Consider the following 26,522-nt stretch of genomic DNA (forward strand, 5'->3'; position numbering starts at 1 on the left):
GCAATCTGTTCAGGCTTTTTTTTTTTTTTTTTTTTTTTTGAGACGGAGTCTCGCTCTGTCGCCCAGGCTGGAGTGCAGTGGCCGGATCTCAGCTCACTGCAAGCTCCGCCTCCCGGGTTCACGCCATTCTCCTGCCTCAGCCTCCCGAGTAGCTGGGACTACAGGCGCCCGCCACCTCGCCCGGCTAAGTTTTTGTATTTTTAGTAGAGACGGGGTTTCACTGTGTTAGCCAGGATGGTCTCAATCTCCTGACCTCGTGATCCACCCGTCTCGGCCTCCCAAAGTGCTGGGATTACAGGCTTGAGCCACCTCGCCCGGCCTGTTCAGGCTTTTTAATTGTGACCAGTGAGAGAGGCAGGGACAGATGTGTTCATACTATCTCAGCAGGATCCGGAAGTCCTACGGTTGAATTTTGCACTCTGATGTAGTCAATGATCTTGCTAAATCATCTTACTATTTTTTTTTTTTTTTTTTTTTTAGAAACACATCTCACTCTGTCATTCAGGCTGGAGTGCAATGGTACAAGCATAGCTCACTGCAGCCTCCAACTCCCAGGCTCAAGCTATCCTCCTGCCTCAGCCTTCCAGTATCTGGGACTACAGGCATGTGCCACCACACCCAGCTAATTTTTATTTTATTGTTTTTGTAGAGACAGGGTCTTCTTGTGTTGCCCAAGCTGGTCTTGAACTCCCGGCCTCAAGCAATCCTCCTGCCTCAGTCTCCCAAAGCACTGGGATTACAGGCATCGAGTCACCATGTCCAGCCACTTACTAATTCTAACAAGTTGTTCACAGATTTTAAAATTTTCTGGGCTGAGTGCAATGGCTCATGCCTATAACCCTAGCACTCTGGGAGACCGAGGTGGGAGGATCACTTGAGCCTAGGAGTTCAAGACCAGCTTGGGTGACATAGTGAGACCCTGTCTCTAAAAAAGAAAAAAAAAAAACTAAATGCCAAATAATTTCATCTGTGGATGATGGCAATTTACTCTTTCCTTGCAATCTGTATATCGTTTTCTTGCCTTATGGTGGGGGTTGGCAAACCTTTTCATAAAGGCCAGATAGTACATATTTTTAGGCTTTGCAGGCCATATGGTTTCTGTCGCAACTACCCAACTTTTCAGTTGTGTGTGAAAGCCGCTATAGGCACTATGTAAATGAATGGGCAAGGCTGCCTTCCAGTTAAACTTTAGGCACAAAAACAGGTGGAGGAGCATGACCAGAATGAGAGAATAATTAGAATAAGGACTTCTGAAATCTGTTCCTTCATAAAAGCAATGAGCATGCTGGCAAAATCAGTCAAAATCAACTTTTTCATACCTCTGGAAATTAACCAAAGGCTTGCAGCTACTGAGGAGTGTTTATTATTACAATTATTATTTTTTAATAAGGCTGACTTTGGGAGGCTGAGGCAGGAGGATCACTTGAGGCCAGGCATTCGAGGCCAGCCTGGGCAACATAGTGACACCCCATCCTTACAAATACTATATATTTTTTAAAAATATCAGGGTGCAGTGGTGCATGTCTGTAGTCTTAGCTGCTGGGGAAATTGAGGCAGGAGGATCGCTTAGGCCAGATATTCGAGGCCAGCCTGGGCAACATAGTGACACCCCATCCTTACAAATATTATATATTTAAAAAAAATCAGGATACAGTGGTGAATGTCTGTAGTCTTAGCTACTGGGGAGGGTGAGGCAGGAGGATTGCTTGAGGCTGGGAGCTCAAAGTTGCAGTGAGTTATGATCATGGTACTGCGTTCCAACCTGGGAGACAGAGTGAGACCCGGTCTCTAAAAAAAATAAAATAAGGCTGTATTGCAGTAAGAACAGCAAGCTTTGTGAAGTTCTAACTTGTCTTATTCCCACAGCCCTCTTTACAGTTCTATTGCAGGCATGAAAACCAACAGCCCTGCAACTATGATGTCTGTGAAACCAGCAGCCTAGCAACTACTAGAGGGGAAGAACTGGTTTGCAGCATCCACAAAAAGCTCTATCCCCAGAGAATGGCCACTATTTGACCTGTCTGGAAGCTGCCTGAAAAGCTCTGTTCCCAGAGATTGTCTTTATTTGACCTGACTCAGAGCTTACTCTGTGTGACCAGCCCTGGCCCCAAGGCACTTGTCAAAAACAATCAGCAGTAACTCCGGAGGCTGAGGCAGGAGAATGGCGTGAACCCGGGAGGCGGAGCTTGCAGTGAGCACTCCAGCCTGGGTGACAGAGCAAGACTCCATCTCAAACACACACACACACACACACACACACACACAAACAATCAACAGTAACTGTTCAACATTGTAGCTGCCTATGTGGCAATACCATTTGGGGTCCATAGGTTAAGTAAAATCGTGAAAGGAAAAACTGGGAAATGAGATATCCTTTGAGGGTTTTAAAAGCTTTGATACATTCCTGGGACGATAGAGGCTTCATGCATGTGCAGAGCAGTGCCCATGTACAGAAAGACCTGATAAGACCCTGATGTGTCCCCTCTGGCCGACCTTGAGGCTCTGCACAAGCAGGAAATGAAGGCTAGGGCAGAGTTGCAAACTGCTTGGTAAAGCATTGAAGTCAGGCTCCACACACACACACAGTGCTCCTCAGCAAAGGCTGGGAGACTTATGGGTTTAAGGGATTTAAAGAAATATCTGGGCTGGGGGCAGTGGTTCACACCTGTAATCCCAGCCCTTTGGGAGGCCAAGGTGGGTGGATCACTTGAGGCCAGGAGTTTGAGACCAGCCTGGCCAACATACAAAACCCCGTCTCTACCAAAAATACAAAAATTAGCCAGGCATAGTGGTGTGTGCCTCTAGTCTCAGCCACTTGGGAGGCTGAGGCACGAGAATTGCTTAAACCCAGGAAGTGGAGGCTGCAGTGAGCCAAGATCATGCCACTGCACTCCAGCCTGGATGACAGAGCAAGACTCTGTCAAAAATAAATAAATAAATAAATAAATAAATGCCTGTTCAATCATTAGTTGACTACTAAGCTAACAAATTTTAGCTGCAAAATATGAAAAAGAACACAGACTTTATAGAATTAATCTGGAAAAATCACTAAGGAAACAAACAGCAACAATAGCAACAGACTGTTTGCAGTGGGGTTGGGGGGGGGGGGCGGGTAAGGGGATCTGATTTCCAAATTTGCTACATTATATTATTTTAAATGTCTAATATTCAACAATAAAAAATTATGAGACATGCAGAGAAACAGAAGAGTATGGTCCACTCACAGGAAACTGTCTCTGAGGAAGTCCAGACTCTGGAATAACTAGGCAAAGTCTTCAAGGACACTGTTATAAATACGTGCAAAAACTAGAGGAAACCACGTCTTAAGAATTAAAGGAACACTATCATTCACTGGAACTTAACAGACATCTACAGAACACTCCACTCAACAACATCAGAATACACGTTCTTCTCAAGTGCGCACGGAATATTCTGCACTATAAACCATATGTTAGGCCATAAAACAGTACTCAGTAAGTTTAAAAGGACTGAAATCACACAAAGCATGTTTTCTGATCTCAGCAAAATGAATTTAGAAATCAATAACAGAAGGAAACTTGGAAAATTCAGGAACATGTGGAAATTAAACAGCACACTCTTAAGTAACCAATGGACCAAAGAGGAAATCGCAAGGAAATTAGAACATGCTTTAAATATAAATTAAACAAACCACCAAAACATGTAGAATGCAGCCATAAAGCAGTGCTTAGAGGAAAATTTATAGCTGTAATCGCCTGTATTAAAAAGAATAAGGATCTAAATCAGTCAGCTAAACTTCCACTTCTTGTAACTTGAAAAAGAAGTCTAAACTAAACCCAAAACAAGTTGAAGAAAGGAAATAATAAAGATTGTGAAGGGGCGTCGTTTGTCTGGGGTAAATACCCGAGGTTCATTGCCTCATGCCAAGGAAATTGAGTACACGAACACACACAAGGAATGAGTTTAAAAGCAGAGGTTTAATAGGTGAAAGGAAGAGAAAAGAGAAAAGCTCTCTCTTCTGCAGAGGGAGAGGAGCTCCTGAGTGGGGTCTTTGGGCTTCATGGTGAAATGCATGGGGTTTTATAGACGAGCTTGGGGAGGCAGTGTCTGATTTACATAGGACACGAGAGACTGGTCAGACTGGGTGTCTCATTTGCATAGTGTGCGAAGAAGCTGGCCATCCCACCCTAATCTTTTATTATGCATATAGGGTCTTTGCTTGGCCAACGCCACGTTGCCTGCTTTTTTACTACACACATGGCGACAAAGAAAAGGGAAGAGAGAACCTCCATGTTGAATATACCTGGCCTCCAGGTATCCTTTTTCTATTGGCACAGCTGTTGGCATTTACCTATGCAAGCTCTCAGCTTGTTTATCTATGCTTGAAGCTTGATTTTTCAGGCTGCTTTTTGTTAGAAAAGAAATTATTTGGGGGCTGCCTTTTATTAAAAGGAAACCTTACCTAGGATTCTCTTACCCTCACTATCTGCCTAAATAATTTCTTCCTAGCTCCTGTATCAATTGGAGTGAAATAGATGAAATAGAGAATAGAAACACAGGCTTGTGTGGATTCACTGGTGAATGCTACCAAAAATGTGAAGAATGATATGGTTTGGATTTGCATCCCCACCCAAATCTCACGCTGAATTGGAGGAGGGGTCTGATAGGAGGTAACTGGATCATGGGGGCAGATTTCCCCCTTGCTGTTCTTGTGATATTGAGTGAGTTCTCAACCGGGCGTGGTGGCTCACACCTGTAATCCCAGCACTTTGGGAGGCCGAGGTGGGTGGATCACAAGGTCAGGAGTTTGAGACCAGCCTGACCAACATGGTGAAACCCTGTCTCTACTAAAAATACAAAAATTAGCTGGGCATGGTGGCGGGCACCTGTAATCCCAGCTACTCAACCTGGGAGGCGGAGGGTGCGGAGTGAGCCAAGATCGCACCACTGCACTCCAGCCTGGGAGACAGAGCGAGACTCTGTCTCAAAAAAAAGTGTGTGGCATTTCCTCCTTCCCTCACTCTCTCTCCTGCCGCCATGTGAAGAAGGTGCTTGCTTCTCCTTTGTCTTCCACCATGACTGCAAGGTTCCTGAGGCCTCCTCCTAGTCATGTTTCCTGGTAAGCCTGTGGAACTGCGAGTCAATTAAACCTCTTTTCTTCATGAAGTACCCAGTCTCAGGTAGTTCTTTATAACACTGTGAAAATGGACTAACACAAATAATAAACTCAAATTCTTCACAAAACCTCCAGAAAATATGAGCTAACAGAACATTTTCCAACTCGTTCTACGATACCAGTATTACCCTGATAATAAAACTAGACAAAGACATCACCAGAAAAGAAATTTATGAACTAGTATCCATTATGAACATAGATGGAAATCCTCAATAAAATACTGGAAAACCAAATTCAGGAACATATAAGACGATTATATATCACCACTAGGTGGGATTCATCCCAAGAATGCAAGATTGTTTTAACATCTGAAATCAATCAAAGTAATACACTGTATTAATAGAAGAAAGGACAAAACACACAGGACCATCTCAAAATGTGCAGAAAGAGCTTTTTATAAAATCTAACACGCTGTCATGATACAAACAAAACAATAAACTAAGAATATAAGGGAACCACTTTAACCTGAAAAAGGGTATCTACAAAAAACCCACAGCTGGCCGGGCGCGGTGGCTCAAGCCTGTAATCCCAGCACTTTGGGAGGCCGAGACGGGCGGATCACGAGGTCAGGAGATCGAGACCATCCTGGCTAACACAATGAAACCCCGTCTCTACTACAAATACAAAAAAAAAAAAATTAGCCGGGTGAGGTGGCGGGCGCCTGTAGTCCCAGCTACTCGGGAGGCTGAGGCAGGAGAATGGCGTAAACCCGGGAGGCGGAGCTTGCAGTGAGCTGAGATAGCGCCGCTGCACTCTAGCCTGGGCGACAGAGCGAGACTCCGTCTCAAAAAAAAAAAAAAAAAAAAAAAAACCCACAGCTAGCATCATATTTACTGGAGAAAGTATGAATGTTTTTATCCTAAAATCAGGAACACAACTAGGATGTCCTCTCTCATTACCTCTATTCAGCATTGTACTGGAGATTCTAGCCAGAGTAATTAGGCAAGAAAAATAAATAAAGCCATCCAGTTTGGAAAAAGAGAAATAAAACCATTTCTATTCTCAGGTGACACAATCTTGTATATACAAAATCTTAAAGAATATACACACACACTATTAGAACTAATAAACAAGTTCAGCAAAGTTTCATGATATAAGGTTGGCATACAAAAATCAGTTTTAATTCTATAGACTAGCAATAAACAATCTGAAAATGTTTCATTTTATTTTGTTTATTTATTTTTTTGGAGACAGGGTCTCACTCCGTTGCCCAGGTTGGAGTGCAGTGGTGCAATCATAGCTCACTGCAGCCTCAAACTCCTGAGCTGAAGCAAACCTCGAACCTCATCCTCCCAAGTAGCTGGGACTACAGGCACTTGCCACCGCACCTAGCTAATTTTTAAATTTATAATGGAGAAGGGATCTCACTATATTGCCCAGACTGGTCTGAAACTCCTGGCTTCAAGTGATCCTCCCATCTTGGCCTCCCAAACTGCTGGGATTACAGGTGTCAGCCACTGTGCCCACCTGAAAGAGTTTTAGCAAATCCATTTACAGTGGCATCAAAAAGAAGGAAATACTTAGGATTAAGTTTAACAAAAGTAGTACAAGACTTTTATGTAGGAACCTGTAAAACATTGCTGAAAGTAATTAAATAGAATACATAAATGGAAAGACATCTCATGTTTGTGGATTGAAAGAGTTAATATTGTTAAGATAGCAATGCTCCCCAAATTGATCAATCCCTATCAAAATTCCAGCTGGCTTTTTTGATAGAAATGGACAAACTAATGCTAAGATTCTTATGGAAATACAAGGAACTGGGACTAGCCACAACAATTTTGACAAAGAAAAACAAATTTGGAGGACGTATACTTCCTAATTTCAAAACTGCTAAGATACCATACTCAAGATAGTGTCATGCTGGTATAAGAACAGACATGTAGGTCAATAGAATCGAATTGGGAGTCCAGCTATAAACACACTTACGATCAGCTGATGTTCAACAAGGGTGTCAAGACTATTCAATGGAGAAAGAATAGTCTCTTCAAACAAAAGACTGGGGAAACTGGATATCCCCTTGCAAAAGGATGAAGTTGGATCCCATGGTAGTTTCCTCACTGCCATGACAAATTACTCTAAACCTCATGGCTTAAGAGCAAGAAATGTATTGTCACACAGTTCTGAATGCTGGAAGTCCAAAATTACGGTGTCATGACAGGGCCATGCTCTCTCTGAAGGTTCTTGGGGAGGATCCTTCCTTGCCTCCTCCTAGCTTCTGGCTTGGAGATACTTTGCAATCCTTGGTTTGCAGACACTTCGCTCTTATCTCTGCCTCCATTGTCACATGGCATTCTTCCTGTGTATCTCTATGTCCCTGTACATGGTGTTCTTATAAGGACACCAGTCGTTGGATATAGGTGCACTGCTATCTTGTTTACATCTGCAAAGACCCTATTTCCAAGCAAGGTAATATTTACAGGTGTTGGGAGTTGGAATTCGAATATATCTTTTGATGGAAGCACAATTCCACCCACAGCAGGCTCCTACTTCCCACCATGTAAAAACCATCTCAGAATAGATTATAGACCTACATGTAACAGCTTCAACTACAAAACTCTTAGGAGAAACCATAGGTGTAAATTTTTATGACCTTGGATTAAGCAGTGGTTTATTTGATGTGACACCCAAAATGTCAGAAAGAAAAGAAAAACTAGATAAATTGGAGTTTCTCAAAAATAAAACCTTTGTGTTCTAAAGGTACTGTCAAAAAGTAAAAAGAGAACCCTCAGAATGAGAGAATGGAGGAAAATATTTATAAATCATATACCTGATAAGGGACTTTTTATCAAGAATATGCAAATAACTCTTACAACTCAACAGTAAAAATGCAAACATACCAATTAAAACTTCAGTCCACAAGTTGCCTAATCCAGGGTCACCAAGATTTATATCAATGTTTTCATCTAAGGGTTTTATAGTTTTAGCTCACACATTTAGGTGTATAATATATTTTGAGTTCACTTTTTTATATGGTGGGAGGTAGAGATCTGTTGTGGGCAAAGGATTTTAACAGACGTTTCTTCAAAGGTATACAATGGCCAATAAGCCATGAAAAGATGCTCAGTATTCTTAGTCATTAGGAAAATGCAAACCAAAACAGTAACCTACCACTTCATGTTCACTAATTTGCCTAAAATTTAAAAAGGCAATAACAAGTGTTGATGAGAATATAGAGAAGTTGAGGTCCTCATACATTGATGGTGGAATTGTAAAATGGTGCAGCCACTTTGGAAAATAGTTTGGCAGTGTTTCAAAAAGCTAAACAGAAAGTCACCAAACCGCCCTGCCATTCCTCTCTAAGATACGTATCCATGAAAAGCAAAAACATGTGTCAACACAAAAACTTGTACAAAAATGTACATAGTAGCATTATTCATAATAGTCAAAAAGTAGAAAGAGCCCAAATGTTGATCAACTGAGGAATGGATAAACAAAATCTGGTTTATCTATATGGTAGAATAGTATGCAACCATAAAAATGAATAAAGCTTTATTTATTCATTTTTAACCTGGGCGAATCTTTAAAATATGCTAAATGAAAGAAGCCAGACACAAAAGACCACATATTTTATGATTCCATTTATATAACATGTCTAGAATAGGCAAGTACCCCCCAGCCCCTGGCGACCACTAATCTACTGTCTGTCTGTATGAGTTTCCTTGAATGTTTGGTAGAATTCAACACTTAAGCAATCTGAGGTTGGAGTTTTCTTTGTGGGAATATTTCTAATTATGAATTCAATTTCTTTAGCAGATATAAAATTGTATCAAATTTTTATTTTTTCTTAGGACAATTTTAATGCATTGTGTTTTTCAATGAATTTATCCATTTTATCTAAATTTTTAAATTATTGGCATAAAGCTGTTGGCAATATCCTTTTACTGTATCATTAAAGTCTTGGAGATCTGTAGTGATGTCTCCTGGCATGGCTAATTTATGTTTTCTCCTTTCTTTTTCTTGATCCAGCCTGCTAAGTATTTATCAGTTTTATTAATCTTAATCAATGTGTGGCTTTTAAATTTTCTTTGTACATTTGCTTTTGATTTTATTCATTTCTGCCATTATCTTTATTATTTCCTTTAGTTTTCCTTCTCCTTTTTCTAAATATGCTGTTTTTTCTTTAGTATCTTGAGATTAAAGCATAGATCATTCATTTTCTACCTTTTTTCTTTTCTAATGTATTCAGAGTTGTAAATTTTCTTCTAAGAGCTGTGCTAACTGCATCCTACAAATTTTGTATGCTATGTTTTTATTTCCATGAATTTATAATTTCTGTTGTGATTTCTTCTTTGACATATTGAATTATCTAGAAGAATGTGGATTATTTCCAAGGGTTTGGGTTATTTTCTATATATATATATATTTTTTTTTGGTTATTAGTTTCTAGTTTAGTTTCAATGTAGTCAGAAAACATATTTTATTATTTTAATCATTTGAAATTTGTTGAGATTTATTTATGGCTAGGCATATGGTCTATTTTAGAAAATGTTCCATGTACACTTTAAAAGAGCACATATTATGCAATTGGTGGGCGTGTGTTCTATATATTGTCCATTGGGTGAAGCTGGATAACTGTATGCTTCAAATTTTCTGTAGTGATCTTTTATTCAAAATTGCTACTTAAAAACAGCACATAGTTGAGATTTTGAAAATCCAATCTGACCCTCATCCTTTTGGGCTGTTAATAGCCCTAGCTCACCACATTCTCCCTTCTGGTTCTTCTATAGCCCACCCACACCTTTAAAAATAGTCTCCTTGAAATTAAATCTTCCTCAAATTATCCTAAATTAAGTGTACCATGTGTTTCAAATTGCAGCCTCAACTGGCTCACTGCCTTCTTTATCCCAGCCTCCATTGCAGTGAGGTTGGGGGCCATATGACTACTGCTGACCAATGGACTGTGAACAGAAACGGCAGCATCACTCCCATGGAGCCTCCTCCATCTGTCTTCCCTGTTGTGACAATCTCAGAGGCTACGTTCTTTCCATGGCTGGGCTACAAGGTGGTGAAAGGCTGCCCAACCTGGTAAGTACTTACTTTGTGTGAGTAAGAAGGAAACATTGCAAGGGTTGGAGCACTGAGATTCCCGGGTGAATTTGGTATTTCTGAACAGCCAATTTTGCCTTGACTTGGGATCATACCATATGTCTACGTTGGTACCATGAGTAGAGCTGTTGATGGATGTTTGCCCTGTTTTGCCTTTTTACTCCCTTCCTTCCTTCCTTGGTTCTTTCATTCATTCTTCTTTCTCTCTTTCTTTTCTCTATATTTCTTTGCTTTCTCTCTCTTCCTCTATTTCTTTCTCTATTTTTCTTTCTTTCTCAGTTTAGTTCTCCTGTGTTCCTGTTGATTCCAAGCCCTACAATTTTCTTCCAGTGAATTCCTTTTCTGCTTTATCCAGACAGCCAGAGCGGGTTTCTATTGCTGGCAGCTAAGAAACCCAAATGGTATACTATTTTCCGCTTAACATTATATCATAGACATATTTCCATGCTATTAAATATTATTCAAAATATTATTTTAATGGCTGCACAGTATTTCATCATATTTATGTACCATAATTTATTTAACCATGCCCATGTGTTTTAGTAAATTATAAACTTCTATTAAATACTTACAGTGAATATTATCACATTTACATTTTTGGCTTCAATCCTGGACAGCACCTTAGGACATCTTCAGAGTGAAATTACCAGCTGAATAGTATGAACATTTTAAAATCTCTTGTGGCGTGAAGTTAATTTTTTTCCTAGAAATTTTATACCAACTTGTATTTTCACATGTGAGATGAATAGGAATACTCAGTTTTACTCCACTCAATGAGATTGAGTGCTATAATTATATTTAAACCTTCTTTGATAAGCTCTAGGAAAAAATCTCATTGATATTTTAATGGGCATTTCTTTGATGACCAATGAAGCTGAATATTTTTAAATATTTTATTGCATATTTTTATTTCATCTTCTGAGCATTTCTCATTCACTATTTTTCTATTGGAATGTTCATTCTTATTGATTTGTAATTACTTTTTACATATTAGAGGTATTAATCTTTTGTCATATTTCTTGCAACCATTTTATTCTTGTTTGCAGTTTCCCAATAAAATAAACTAAATAATTATTAAAACAGAGATTTAAATTTTATGTATTAAATTCTACCTTAACCTTTGTTATTTTTTTCTACTGCTTTAGGTTTAAAATGTCTTCATGTACCCACAAGATCAAACATTTGTTTGCTTTTTAATGATTTCCCTTTCTTACATTTAATTATTTAAATCCTCTGGAATTTATATGAATGTATGGTGTGAAGGAAAGAGCTAATTTTATTTCCTTCCAAATAGCTAACCAAATGTCCCGGCATCATTTATTGAATAATCCGTTTCTTCCCTACAGGTTTGCAACGCCACCTCAGTAAGCTGAGATGTGGTAATTGCCATGGCAACGGGGCTGCCTTAAAAGCATTGTGCACACACAGTGAGAGACTGGTGCCTGGCAGAGTTCAGTCTGGTCTCACTGCACATCTTCCCTAATTAAGATGCACCTTTTGGTTTTGTCTTTTTTGGGGAAAAAAAAAATGCTCCCTTTATAGCCACGAGGCAGAAGAAAAATTAAGGCCAAGATCCTTTCATGCCCAATATGGGCCTGCTTGGCTGTTGGAGCATGGGGGATCATGGGCAGCAAGTGAGAAAGTGCACAGTGATTTGCCGCTGTTACATCCTGAGAAACTGGAGGGATGTCATCAAAGTCCTTGAATAGCTGGAGAGTGGGTGTGGGATGGTTATGTTTGAAAATGTAGCTCTGATATAAAACAAAGCAAAGACTGCACTGTTTGCCCAACAAGAGCCTTGCTGGAGACCCTAAGCCTAAGATAGAAGCTTCTGCCATCAACAGGCCACAAAACCCATACTTCCTGCTCTATGAGGCTTCTGAACTTGGTTCCCTGGAATCCTCCCTCCTTATCAGGTATCTGCGTCTAGGCCTAGGGGAGACCAGACCGAGGTCTGTCCTTGTCTGCCTACAAGGACAAGGCATTCTACTGCCGTAGACCACTTGTTTATGTGTCTCTAAAATTTGTATGTTAAAGCCTGAATCCCCAGTGCGATCATATTTGGAGGTGGGACTTTTGAAAGGTGATTAGGTTTAGATGAGCTCATGCGGGTGGGGCCCTCATAAGGGTATTAATGTCCTTATGTGAAGAGACACAACGGAGCTTGCTTCCTCTCTCTCTTTCCCCACCATGTGAAGACACAGCAAGAGGGCAGCCGTCTGCAAACCAGAAAGAGAGCCCTCACCAGGAACTGGATCTGCTGGCACCTTGATCTTGGACTTCCCAGCCTTTAGAGCTGTGAGAAATGTCGCCCTCAGGTCAATGGGATATTTGTTACAGTACCAGGTACTGACTGAGAACTCCACCTTTAGAGAGGCCCCAGGGAGCCTGTGTGCTGTGTCCCTGAGGAGACAATGAAGGTGCTTGACACCCAGTTTGAATATCGGGTCACAGCAAAGCTGACTGCTGCTAAAGGAGAGATGCCTTCTTATGGCAAGCCATAAGAAGCAGCAGAAGTCATGAACAGGCTGAAGCTATGAGGCTGAGACAAAATGACACATTGCCACAAAAACAGGGACAAACAGGCAACAGGCAGAGCCCAAGGGAATCAATAATCTCCTGCTGCCACTGAGACCTTGGGACTAACTCAGATCCGGTACTGCTTTCTTGGGGCCTGTTCTGATTCCAGTCCCTGTCCTTGGGGTCCCCTGAGATCCCTGTAGCCTTGTAATAAGCCCACATTTTCATATTTCCCCTGCTGGCTTCACCCTAGAGCATTTCCAACAATTTCCAGTGCTTTTCCCCTTCTCACACCACCGGGCCTTTGCACGTGCTAGTGCCTCCCCAACTTGCTCTGCCTTCTCCTTCACCCAGACAACTCCTGCTAAGTCTCTCAGACTCCTCAGCTGTGTCCCTTCCTAGGGGAGGACTCTCCTCCCTCCAGTGAGCCTGGCAGTCCTCCCTGGGATCCCTGCTCCTTGTCTTCCCTGCCGTCCTCACTGCCGTGCTTGTTCTCTATTCAGAAGGAGGCAGAGGCTGGCCTGCCCCCACTCTCCTGTAGACTGACCAGATGAATTGACCTGGGCAGGGCAGGTGTGTTTGACCAATTATCTGGGCACCCCATGGCTCAGTCAAGTCGACACATAAAGTTAACTGCCATAGGGCCCCTTCGTTGTATTTGTCTATGAATAAAAAACGGCATCAACTCCAGGTATCTGAGGGTTCTGGAGGCAGGTTCTGTGATCCCTTTTTACAGATGAGGATGCAGAGGTCCAGTTGTCACTCACCCAGATCACACTCTTATCTGCTGATGGCAGGAGTATTTGACGGGATGTGTGAGCCCGGCCATCTCCCTCGGGACACATCAGCTCATTAAATTTGCCAGCCCTTGCCTGAAAAAGTATTTAATTTGCCTTTTACAATGCACCGATTACAAGTTAATTTTGAAAGTTATAGGTGGCATTAGAATTTATTAATAACATTGGAAATAAATCTCCCCAGAATTCAATTAATTGAAAACCTCATGAAATTCTTTTTTTACAATCCATAAAGCCGGTCTGGGAGAGAGGTGTTCCAGGAACCTCGGGAGAGGTTGGAACTGCAGGCGTGGAGGGTTGCAGTAGGGAGGGGGCTTCTGTTCTGATGTAGGCCTGTCTTGGCTCCCACCTGCCCCTGCCTATAACCTCCAACATGGCCTCTTAGGGTTAGGGAAGAAGCCACGTCCCCATCGTTAATGTCCTACCATGTACCAGTGTCAGGGAAGAAGTCACAACCCCATTGTGAATGTCCCGCCATGTACCAGTGTCAAGGAAGAAGCCACGCCCCAATCATGAATGTCCTGTCATGTGCCAGTGATTCATTTGCAGTGATTCATCTGTTCTGCACCTGGCCTGAGCTGGGGACGCAGACGTGACCTGGCCCACAGGACCCTCATAGGTGACTGGAAGAGACAGAGCTGGGAGGGTGTGCTTTGGATTTAGGGAGATGAGGAGTGAAGCTGGGGGACCCCAATGGCACCTTGACCACCCTTGGCTGAGCCTAAAGCCAGAGTCGGGCTCTTTCTGCCACTCTGGTAGGAGAATTGCCCCTTGTGGGTTTTCAGGACATGCCAGGAATAGGCTAAGAACAGTGTGTCTTCGTGTGAACCTCTGAGGTTCAGCCCAACCCGGGCCACTTCCACACTGAGGCCATCAGGTCAAGCCCTTGCCAGAGTTACTGACTGATTCGGGGGGTCCTGACTTTCTTCTCTGGCTGGTGGCAACTGCCGCGGGGCAGGCAGGGGTGCCTGACTGGGGACTGAGAAGTTGCTTTCAGGCCCAGATTCTGGGTCCCAAAGCAAGCCTGCCTGCCGGGGAGACCCTTGGGCCTCCTACACTAGAAGAGGGGAGGCTCCGAGGCAGGGTCCTGTCTGAGCCTGCAGCCTTGCTCCACCCCAGGGCTCAGCTGGGCTGAAGGGATGAGGACAAGAGGGTCCCACAGAGCCAGAGAACTCAGTCACAGTCCAGGGCCTCGGGTGCACCAAGGACTATGGCTCAAATGAGTTCTAGTCCCTAGGAGAGAGGCTTTGGAAGAAAAGGCATTAGCTGGTTGGGTGTGGTGACTCATGCCTGTAATGCCAGCTCTTTGGGAGGCCAAGGCAGGAGGATCACCAGAGGTCAGGAGTTCAAGGCCAGCCTGGCTAACATGGTGAAACCTCGTCTCTACTAAAAATACAAAAATTAGCTGGGCGTGGTGGCACACGCCTGTAGTCCCAGCTACTCGGGAGGCTGAGGTAGGAGAATCGCTTGAACCTGGGAGGTGGAGGTTGCAACGAGCCAAGATTGTGCCACTGCACTCCAACATGGGTGACAGAGTGAGACTTGGCCTCAAAACACAAAACAAAAAAAAAAAGAGAGAGAAAAGAAAAGGTGTTACTGAAGTGGTGTCAGTCCCTTCCCCACCACACACACCCTGTAGGCACACATGTGCCCAGGTGCGTACACACTGTAGCAGATACGCATACCCACACACACATATTCAAGCGCACACACGTGCATATATGTGTATATGCACTGGACATACACACATATTCTCATGCAAGTACACTTTTACACATGCACACATGTGCACATATGTGTACACACAAAACACACTCATTCTTATGCATGTGCATTCTCATGTGCACACACATGAATACACTCATTTTTATGCATGCACACACTTGCATATGCACACACATGTATAGCAGGGGCTAGAGTCAGTTGGCATTTCAGAAGAAATGTCAGGTTTGATCTGGACGCCGGGCCACAGACGGGGTGTGCGCAGGAAGCAGCCGCCGGAGGCAGAGGCACCAGAGCAGAGGAGACAGGCAGGAAATTTGAGACAGCCATGTCTGGGTCAGGCAAAGTGGGGACAGGGTGGAGCAGGGCGGGGCGAGGTGAACAGGGGCTGTGCTAATTATCCCTCCTTAGTGCCCAGGCAGGTGGCCTCAGACTGGGAGCTCTGGGCACACAGGCAGTGAGGGCTCTAGCCAGCCCTTCCCCAGCTCTGGCTCTCAAAGCTCAGCTGTGAGCCAGGAAGGGACCTGGAGGCTCCTGCCAGGACTGGGCTGACCCTGGTGAGTCCCCTTTCCCCAGGAGGCTGTGGGGAGGGAGGGCAATTCTGGGCAGACGAGGATGACCGTGGTCCAGCCCTGCAGCGTCCTAGCTGAAAGCCCAGGATGCTTTGCTTCCTACGCCGAGTCTTGGGCCCTGTGGACAGCTTGGAAGTGCAGGTGGCGGTGTCCACACATGCACACAAGGACCTTTCTGATGCTGGGGAGAGGATCAGATGGGCCTGCCCTGTCTCCTTGACTGCGAGGAGGAGAAGATTTGAGGAGGTCACACAAGGCCAAAGAGCTAGGCTCCCCTTGGGGCTTTGAGGCCCTTCCCCCAACAGCGCTGTCCCTTTTCCTGCAGATACTTAGCGCTGTTTTGTACTGGGGAGCCAGCCTCCACGGCTGGACAGAGATGAGACCAGGCAATGGGCAGACCTCCTGGCTGACTCCTGCGGCTGCAGCCTCTATGTGTGCAGAAGGCGGCCAGGACAGGGACCCAGGTGACAGCACCAGGGGGCAGAGCTCAGGCTTGAGGCCAGGAACAGGGGAGCCACAGCAGATTCATGAGTGAGGGACGAGTGACGCCAGGCTTGCACTTCAGAAAGGTCATTCTACAGCCAGACGGTGCAGAGAGGCCAGACCAAGAACCTGCCTCCTCTGCTGACTCTTAGGGGTCAGTTTCCTCTCCCTCCAGCATCACAGTCCTCCGGGATCCCCGACCTGGCAGCTGCTTCAGTGTCCCGGGAGATTCATTCCACCCTTACCCAAATCTGCTCTGCCCTTCATCTGCCCCTAGCCTTTGCTCACACTTGGCCTCTTCGGCAGCACCACCCCTGGGTTTATGTGAACTCTGCTTTTCATTCCAGAACCTCTTTCCGCGGGGCAGAGCATGGCTCCCCGAGTCCCACAGACCTGGTCTGGAACTCAGCTTCACCGCCAACTGCCTGTGTGACCTTGAGGAAGTTACATAACCTCTCTGGGGCTCAGTTGACTCGCCCCAGAATGAGAGAGGTGGCTGTGACGTTAAAGGAGGTGACACATTTCACTGTTTAGCACTGGATCTGTCCTCACCATATTAAGGACCAACTCACGCCCAGCCCCTTGGGGGAGACCTTCTCCCTCAGCCCTGTCTCAGACCTCCTCTGGGACCCATAGTATCTGCCACCCTGGCTCCATCCAACACACTTCAGGCTGGCCTGTCCACCCTGCTGGCAGGAGCTTGGAAGTTCTTTTTCCCCAAACATTCCTCATACAGCCCTCTCCCCCTCCCCCTAGACTCTGCTGGTCCCATCCAGGCCCTCCTATGGCAGGATCCAGGGACCAGAGGACAAATGAAGGCATCCCATGAGTCTATTTAAAAGTCACACATCGAGGCTGGGCGCAGTGGCTCACACCTGTAATCCCAGCACTTTGGGAGGCTGAGGCGGGTGGATCACCTGAGGTCAGGTGTTCAAGAACAGCCTAGACAACATGGTAAAACTCCATCTCCACTAAAAATACAGGGGAAAAAAAATAGCTGGGTGTGGTGGCGGGCACCTGTAATCCCAGCTACTCGGGAGGCTGAGGCAGGAGAATTGTTTGAACTGGGAGGCGGAGGTTGCAGTGAGCCGAGATCGCGCCACTGCACTCCAGTCTGGGCGACAGAGAGAGAGAGAAAAAAAAGCTATGCATTGAGCTAACCAGCTGTTAAGTAAAACAGGCTCTGTCTTCCTACTTTGACAGGTATTCCTTTCCAAGGACCTGGAAGGCTAGGTTTGACGTTGGAATTGTGACTGTCAGAGTCTCGTGCTGGAAGGTGATGGCCGGGGAGAGTCAGCCCCTGTCGTCCTCCAGCCCTTCTGCTTCCCTCACTAACTTCCACCTTGCCCCGCAGGGGTCTTCTCACGGTGCACCTGAGGGTGCCCACCTGGAGCGTCTAAGCTCAGTTCACACCCTTCAAACTCAGCAGCCCCTTGGTCGAAAGACAAAGGCGTCAGTGGGCGTGGGGTCTGCCCTTAAGACAGAAGGAAGAAGACCTCAGCAGGGAGAGGGGGCAGCTCTGGGGCAGGACATTTTGGTGTCCTGGGCCATGCAGGCAAGTCTCTCTCTTAGGATCCCATCTCTGCCACTGGGTCTGGGGGAATGAATGCCTGCTGGTCTACTTCCTCGAGGAGAGGAGGTATTTTTTCACCCAAAAAAATTAAAATAATTTTTAAAAATTAAAAAATGAGACTAATCGTCAGTTCCCAGTCCTCGGTGCTTCCATATTGCTGATCATCTGAACACGGCTAGGCTTCTAGCCTATCATCTTACTGGCTTTAAATATATATACACTTATCACCTATTTTGGTTTTGTTTTGTTTTGTTTTTGAGACGGAGTCTTGCTCTGTTGCCCAGGCTGGAGTGCAGTGGTATGATCTCGGCTCACCGCAGCCTTGACCTCCCAAGCTCAAGTGATTCTCCTGCCTCAGCCTCCAAGTGGCTGTGACAACAGGTCATGCCACCACATCTGGCTAAATTTTTTTTTTTAAGAGATAGGGTCTCACAATGTTGTCCAGGCTGTTTATTATCTATTTTGACTTCTTCCCCTTGAAGTGTGGGTTCATTGAGGGCAGAGATTCCTGTCTTTTGTTCATGGGAAGTTCTCAGGGCCTGGTTCAATTAAGGTGATCAATAAAAGATTCGTTACATGAAAGAAAGAAGGAAGGAAGGAATGATACGTGGTTTTGTAACTCCTGCCCTGGCAAAAGGAATAAAAGGGGTGAGGACATTTCTCCAGCCTAAACATACTCACACTCCCTGCCTAGGACAGTTGCCCAGTGGTTCCTGCCAAGGTTTGACTTCAGGCACCTGCCCCACCCCGGGTCTCCCTGTTTGCTGAAAGAACTGTGCCTGCTGGGCCCAGGACCTGTGGCTGGAGGAAGCATCCCAGAGCCAATGGGGCCTGGAAGAAGAGGCTCTGGCTTAAGGAACGTGTCGCCTATTCACCAGCAAATAAAGACAGATGAAGCTCTGGCAGACAATCTATCTGTCTCTGCCTCTTGTTTCTCTCTCCCTCTCGCCTCTTTCTCTGTCTCTCTTTTCCCTTCCCTCCCTCTTTCTCTCTGTTTCCCTGCTCTCTTTGCCCTTTTGGTCTCTGGGTCCTGGACTCTAGGAGCAGCCTGGAATCTCCTTCCTCCACACGATTGCTGTGGTGCTTTTTTATGTTTATTTTTTAGAGATGGGATCTCGCTCTGTTGCCCAGGCTGGAGTGCAATGGCGGAATCATGGCTCACTGCAGCCTCCAACTCCTGGGCTCAAGTGATCCTCCCACCTCAGTCTCCCAAGTATCTGGGACTACAGGTACAAGCCACCACCACGCCAGGCTAACTTTTTTTTTTTTTAATTTGTAGCAACAGGGTCTTGTTATGTTGCCCAGGCTGGTCTTGAACTCCTGACCTCAAGAAATCTTCCCACTTTGGCCTCCCTAAGTGCTGGGATTACAGGTGTGATCCACCACACCTGGCCTGGTGTGGTGTTTAACGTTCACCCTCTCTATAGGATTTCAAGCTCCAGGCAGAGGTAGGCAGTGTTCTCTTTGTAGCTGGGCACTGGGCACGGGGTGATATGGTTTGGGTGTGTCCCCACCCAGATCTTATGTTGAATTGTAGCTCCCATAATTCCCATGTGTTGTGAGAGGGACCCGTTGGGAGGTAATTTAATCATGGGGGCGATTCCCCCATACTGTTCTCATGGTAGTGAATAAGTCTCATGAGATCTGATGGTTTTATAAGGGGAAAACCCTTTTGCTTGGTTCTTATTCTCTCTTGCCTGCTGCCATGTAAGACGTGCCTTTCCCCTTCCACCATGACTGTGAAGCCTCCCCAGCCACGTGGAACTGTGAGTCCATGAAACGTCTTTTTCTTTGTAAATTACCATAAATTACCCAGTCTCGGGTATATCTTTATCAGCAGAGTGAGAACAGACTAACACACAGGGCAAGAGCTTAATACCTACAAAGGTCACAGGGTGATTCAGCAGTGGTTTGGGTCTCTGTGTTGTACCTGGGACTTGTCATCGGGGTATATGGGCCTCCCTGGGGTCTCTGATATGTCACTGACCCCAGTCCTGGACAGGAGCATGGAGCAGGATCAGGGTTGCTCCTCCCAGAGCCCCGAGGCCACCCCAACTTAACTCACCTTCTTGCAGAGCTGGGGGCCAGGCCCAGCTTACAGACAGTGTGGTTGGGTGAAAGGTGAGGTGGCCTTTGAAGGGGCCTCCCTCACCCTCTGGAGGTAAGAAACAGATTTGGACTCTGGAGGGACGGCTCAGACACAGGACCTAATTGAGGACTACCTAAAACAGGGACAGAGTGGAAGCATCTTTCCATTGGACATGCCCACCAGTGTGCCATGTCAGTTTACTATCGCCATGGCAACACTCAGGAGCTACTGCCCTTTTCCGTGGCAAAGACCCGATGACCCAGAAATGACCACCCTTTCCTTAGAAATCTCTGCATAAACCAGCCTTTAATCTGCATGCAATTAAAAGTAGGTATAAATATGGTGCAGAACTACCCTGAACTGCTGTTCTCTGCCTGGGGGGAAGCCCTGCTCTGCAGGAGGATTCATGGAACTGTAACCCTGCCCCTCCAATAAAGCTGTTTCTCCTACCTCCAGCTTGCCCTTGAATTCTTTCCTGGGTGAAGCCGAGAACCCTTGCAGGCTAAGCCCCAATCTGGGGCTTGCCTGTTGTGTGTCACTCCCAGCCCCTTCCCTGGAGGTCCTGAGGGCAGAGCTGGACCTTCCTGCCACAGAGGCCCTGTGGTCACCCCGGGCCTGGCTGGAGCTGCTCACAGCTTTCCTGGCACCTGGCCTGTGAGATGCAGACCAGCCTCTTGCTGTCACCACACAAACAGACCCACAGTGGGGAGAGCACCTTTATTGTCAGATACAATAATAACGCTACAGGCTGGTGGTCCCGCCCGCCTCTGACCGCCCCTCCATGAAGACACAGACTGCCTCTCCAGACCTGCCTCAAGGGCCAAAAGAAGATCCCAGGGCCCAGAGGGACCAGGCCACAGCCAAACAGGAGTACCAAGAGCACTGGAGACAGTCACTCCTGCTGTGAAGACAGAGTGCCCCAGGGTGGCGCCAGCACCTTCAATTCTCTGAGTTTGCTGTCGTGGCTGTGTCCCAGGTCCCAGTCCAGCAAGAGAGGAGCATCAGGGCTGAGCTGATCACAGAGACCCGGGCCCCAGAGGCCTTGAGGGCTCCAATCAGAGCTGCTCTGGGCTGCTAGGGACCTGGTGCCTGCCGTGGAGCCTGCCAGGCTCCCCAACTCTGGAAGGTGGGAGGCAGGAGCATCTCTTCCCAGCAGGCCTGGGACTCTGTTTCCCTCTCTGCAGTTTGCAAAGGGGACATTGGACTTGCTGTGCCATGCAAAAGTAGCAAACCTACAGAGTCCCCTGAGAGACGAACTCATGGGGTAGAGGCGGAAAGTCCCACCTCTGACAGACACGCCCATGAAATGCTGCCTCGGCGCAGGGATGGGACGGACCCAGAGAGGGCGGGTGGGCTCAGTGAGGCTGGGAGGCAGTGGCCGGTGATGCCGATCTGGTTTTGGGGGGCCCTTGCACCCCCAGTGCTGCTCTCTCAGGGTCCTCAAGTCTGCGTGGCTGGCAGTGACTTATTCAGGATCTCCCTGGCCTCTGAGAGCAGCTGCAGGCCAGGCCGCGTCCCCCCAGCCAGTGGGGAAGGGGGTTGAGGAATGGAAGCCCCAGGCCCTGCAGGACCCTGCCTATCCCCTCAGACCGGCTGGCCCAGCCTCCCCGCAACCCTGCTTGCCTTAAGGAACCATCCTGGCCCTGCACCCTCCCTGTCTGAGTTTTCTCTCGAAGAGGGGAAGCTGGCAGGGTCGAGAGAACATGGCTTCAGGAACTGAGGGGCCTGGGTTCAAATCCCGCCCCTGCCACCCATGACCTGGTGGCCAAGGGAGGGTTATTTCTACCATCCGAGCGTCGGTCCCCTTGTGAAGTGGGGATAATAAGCTTACCTCCTAAGGGTTAAATATGAGACAATGTAAGGAAAGTTCCCTGGACAGGGCCAGTTATAGCAGGGACTCAATACATGATGGGTATTAGGATTATTCTTATTCCCAGCACCCAGCCCACCCAGACCCCGTCTCCAGCCGGGAGTGGGGGTGGGGGAGGGGCAAGGCCAGAGAAGGGCTCTGATGAGGGTGTTGGCCCCTCCAGACCCTGCCCCTGGAGACATTATCTGTCCCCAAAGCCCCCCAGGTCCTCACAATCATCCATGCCTGGAGCCCAGTTCCCCTGGGGGCATCTTTAGGAACCAGCGGCGGCTCAGGCCTCTGGGGCTGGGTCTCTAGCCAGGACAGGGTGTCCTGGAGCAGTGGGCTCTCACTTCCTGCTGCTGGCCTGGTCCACGCTCTTCTGTCCAGGGTCGGGCCCAAGCAGGGCAGCAAGAACCCCATCGGGTCGGGGGCCACCCCTCTTCATCTTGAGGTTGGCTCTCAGGGCGGCATCCTGGCCAGAACCTCCCTCCGGGGAGGCCAGGGGATCTGGAAGGAGAGCAGAAGGGTGGACTCGAGGTAGAGCCTTAGGAACACTTGGGGGCACCTTTGATCATGATACGTGGCTGCGGAGAGATGCTCTTGTCCAGCGTGGAAAAGCAAGGCAGCAGCAGGCTTTCAGCTCCTGATGCATTCATTCATGGATCCATGCATCCATCCATCCATTCACTCATTCACCCATCCGCCTGTCCATGGACCCATTCATCCATCTGTGTATCCATCCATTCATCCATTCACCCATTCATCCATCTACTCAGTCATTCATTTATCTTTGCATGTATCCATTCATTCACTCATTTACCTGCCCATCCATCCATCCATCCATCCATCCATCCATCCATCCATTCATCCACTCACCTATTCACCCACCTACCTGTCCACTCACCCATCCATCCACCCATTCATTAATTCATCCATGCGTCTATTCATTCACTCATTTACTCACCCACCTGCCCACTCATACATCCATCCATCTATCCATCCATCCATCCATCCATCCACTCAGTCATTCATTTATCTATGCATCTATCCATTCATTCACTCATTTACCTGCCCATCCATCCATCCATCCATCCATCCATCCATCCATCCATCCACTCACTTATCCACCCACCCACCTGTCCACTCATCGATCCATCCATCCATCTATCCATCCATCCATCCATCCATCCATCCATCCATCCATCCATCCATCCACTCAGTCATTCATTTATCTATGCACCTATCCATTCATTCACTCATTTACCCATCCACCTATCCATCCATCCATCCATCCATTCATCCATTCACTCACTTATTCACCCACATACCTGTCCACTTATCCGTCCATCCATCCATCCACCTATGCATTTATTTATCCATGCCTCTACCCATTCACTTACTCATCCATCTATCCACCTGTCCATTCAACCATTCATTCATTCATCTATCTATGCATCCACCCATTCATACATTCATCCAGGCAACCAGCCATTCGTTCACTTACTCACCCACCCACCCAGCTGTCCATTCACCCATTCATTCATCCATTCATTCTCCAACAAATGCTGATGGGCCTGTGCTCCAGGCCCTGCAGAAGCACCATTTACTGTTCTACACAAGGGACTCCCAGAGGGTCACAGAAACACCATCCCAGCATGGAATGGAAGGCTCCCCAGAGCGCCATAGGGACAAAGAGAAGGGTTCAGAGAAGGCTTCACAGAGGCAGAGATCTTTGAGCGGTCCTGAAGTGGCAGTCAGTGTTCACCAGGCAGAGGGATGGCCCAAGCAAAGGCATGGAGGTGGGAGGGATCTCAACATGGCTTGGCAGGGCTCTGGCCACCATGGCTATACTAGGGAGGGGCTGGGAAACTGGGCTGATGCACGTGGAAGTCCGTCAAGGGCAGCAGGGAGCCACTGAGGGTCTTTGAGCAGGGGAGGGGCAGGGTCAGACTAGGGGTCAGAGAGGGAAACCAGAGACCAGAGGCAGCATGGGAGGGAGAGGAAGGAGGGAGGGGAGATTCCCAGCCTGCTGGTCCTGGTCACTGCTCACCGTGGATCCCAATCATGTGCTCCAGGATGAGGACTCGCTCTGCCAGGATCTTCAGGGCCTCTCTCAGCTGCTGCACCCCCTCACCCTGGCGGGGAGGAAACGGCCAGGGTCAGGGCCGGCTGTGAGGAGGGGTTCAGGGCCATCCTGATACAGTGTATGTGTCCTCAAATCCTCCACCCCTGCCTCTTCCCACCTGACACCCTCACCACTGCAAACAAGCATAGACTGAACATCATCAACTATGTGCCAGGCAGGGCTTCAAACCCTGTTCACAGACAAAGAACTTGAAACACAGAGAGGGCAGGCAACCTCCCTACAGCCACACAGCCTGGCAAAGCAGTCGATCCAGACTGCAGATCCACACCTGTTGGCCTCTAGCCTGGGCTTTTCCTTCCACCACAGCTGCCTGTCAGCTTCCCTGGCACGCCCTGAAAATACCCTAACCAGGACAGAGCACCTATCCCAGGGCCTGAAGGTAGGAGGTTCTTTGCTTGTTTCCTTCCTTGAACGCCCAACCAAGAGCTCTCCACCAAACAGCAGGCAGAGGGCAGGGTAGGTGTGGCCGCGCCAGGCAAGAAAGACAGCAGAGAAAGCCACTACTTCACAGTGCAGGCGGGCAGGCTGGCACGCTGGCACAATGGCGGAGTCTATATTTCAAGGGCCCGGTCTACACACGGGCAGAAGACCTTCTGGACAGAGACACCTGAATGAGCCAAGACAGGGTGCTGACTTATGGAGAAGGCAGGTGTCAAGGCCACTCTGAAAAGAAAAGGGATGTGAGGAGACAAAGCCGTTGTCCCCATCCTGCCCAGCCCTGGGAGTTGGCAGCAGAACGGGTGCCTTTTGCTGGTGTAACATGACAGGTCTGTCTTACGTTCAGATTAATTTAGCTTAAAATGAAACAAAAGGAAGCCAAAAAGCATCCTACTGGGTTATAGGAGAAAGGTCTGCCTACCAGGGGGCCAAAGGCAATGGGAAGTTGAGCCAGTTACAGGGTCTGGGATGGGGATGTCAGTGTCCTGTCCCCAACTCAGGGAAGGGGAGACCAAGGGTCTGAGCCTCATGTTCCTAAGTCATAGGTGGTTTTTTATTTGTTATTTTTATTTTTTTTAGTTTATTTTTATTTTTATTTTTTATTTTTAGTTTTTAGAGACAGGGTCTTGCTTTGTTGCCCAGACTGGAGTACAGTGGCACAATTACAGCTCACTGCAGCCTCAACCTCCTGGGTTCAAGCGATCCTCCTGCCTCAGCCTCCCAAGTAGCTGGGACTACAAGCACACGCCACCATACCTGTCTCATTATTATTATTATTATTATTATTATTATTATTATTTAAGAAATTGGGTCTCGCTACGTTTCCCAGGCTGGTCTTGATCTCATGGGCTCAAGCGATCCTCCCACCTCAGCCTCCCAAAGTGCTGGGATTACAGGCCAGGGCAGGTTGCTGCTATGAAATGGAGGGGGTCACGGTCACCTCTCAGAGTACGGCTGTGAGGGACCAGTGTATCAGGCTCATGCCTCAGCCGCTCTCACTGCCTCCTGCACCCCCCACAGCGCCTTCATTCCAGCCTCTTCCCTTTCTCTGGTCTTGCAAGGACCTCCTGAAGGTCCCCCAGACCCACCCTGGCCCTTCTGTTTTGCCCGCCCAGCTTTGACACACCCAGGGGACACCCCTCTCAGGCACTTTCATTTTGAGCTTTCAAGGCCTCCCCTGCCGGTCCCCAGGCAGCAACAGCATTCTCATTCTCTTGCAATCACTGCTGTCCTCAGCTGTGTCCCCTGCTGGGCTGTGAACTTCTCAGGGCAAGGACCCTGTATCCCTGGTGGCCGAGCACCCAGCTCAGGGCCAGCTGAGAGGAGTTTGACTTTGGACCTCAAATGAGCCCTTCATCCCCTTCATCCACGACCCCAGCCTCAGCCTCCCCTCCTCCTCCCAGAAGCCACAGGTCCCCACAGCCAAGCCCATGCCCCAGCTTCCCCCTCCCCGCCGGCCCCAGCCTCTGCTTGCTCCAATCTTCTCTCCTCAGATTCCCAGTTTGCAAGTCCCTCTTCCTCCATCCATCCTGTCCCACATCCAGCAGCTCTGTCCCTTTCAGTCCCCCAGCACCCTTGACCTTGTGGGCATGTCCATGCCCAGATGCCATTCACGGGAGAACCCAGTCCATTGAGAGGGACTCCGCAGCCTGAAGCCTCCTCCTCCAGGGAGACTGTCTTTCCTACAAGTCTGTGACTCCTCTCCCTGTCTCGGGAAGCCCCCCAAGGGCCAATCACCCTCTGTGGCATCCCCACCCAGCCACCTTCTCACTCCCTTGCAATCACTGCTGTACTCAGCTAAGTTCCCCACTGGGCTGTGAACTTCTCAGGACAGGGACCCCATACTCCCGGTGGCCCAGCACCCAGCTCAGGGCCGGCTGCGGGTCAGTGCAGATCTGTAAGGTATCTGCCCTCCGTGACAGTGCTCACAGCCAAGGAGGCGGGAGGGAACATGGCAGGCAGGCACAGTTACCTCTGCAGCGGCGGCTTTCTCTCCTTCTTCCCCCTTCACGCCAGGTTCACCCTAAGAAGCAAGTCACACAGTCAACACCGGAACTGGAGGTGGGGGCACCTCTCCACCCTCTCCAGTTCCCTGGGGGCCTGCGGGGAGTCAGGGGCAGGCTGGG

At 47.6% G+C, this 26,522-nt stretch overlaps 4 protein-coding genes across 13 annotated transcripts in view; 2 read left to right on the forward strand and 2 right to left on the reverse strand.

Annotated features, from left to right (window-relative positions):
* The window catches only part of IFT22 (intraflagellar transport 22), a 984,170-nt gene that overhangs the window by 713,748 nt on the left and 243,900 nt on the right, over nucleotides 1–26,522 (forward strand). The window lies entirely within an intron of this gene.
* The window catches only part of CUX1 (cut like homeobox 1), a 1,083,765-nt gene that overhangs the window by 687,655 nt on the left and 369,588 nt on the right, over nucleotides 1–26,522 (reverse strand).
* Nucleotides 1–26,522, forward strand: part of FIS1 (fission, mitochondrial 1) — a 386,064-nt gene that overhangs the window by 36,718 nt on the left and 322,824 nt on the right. The window lies entirely within an intron of this gene.
* COL26A1 (collagen type XXVI alpha 1 chain) overlaps nucleotides 20,663–26,522 on the reverse strand; it is a 203,275-nt gene continuing 197,415 nt past the window's right edge. For both annotated transcript variants that reach the window (XM_050783734.1, XM_050783735.1), the window contains exons 11-13: nucleotides 26,369–26,419; nucleotides 23,863–23,947; nucleotides 20,663–22,319 (exon numbers count right to left, since the gene is read on the reverse strand). In XM_050783734.1, the coding sequence (XP_050639691.1) occupies nucleotides 22,159–22,319; nucleotides 23,863–23,947; nucleotides 26,369–26,419 (297 nt within the window). In that variant the 3' untranslated portion in view covers nucleotides 20,663–22,158. The remainder of the gene's footprint in view (nucleotides 22,320–23,862; nucleotides 23,948–26,368; nucleotides 26,420–26,522) is intronic.

Source organism: Macaca thibetana, chromosome 3 (genome assembly GCF_024542745.1).
Source record: "Macaca thibetana thibetana isolate TM-01 chromosome 3, ASM2454274v1, whole genome shotgun sequence".
Taxonomy (NCBI): domain Eukaryota; kingdom Metazoa; phylum Chordata; class Mammalia; order Primates; family Cercopithecidae; genus Macaca; species Macaca thibetana.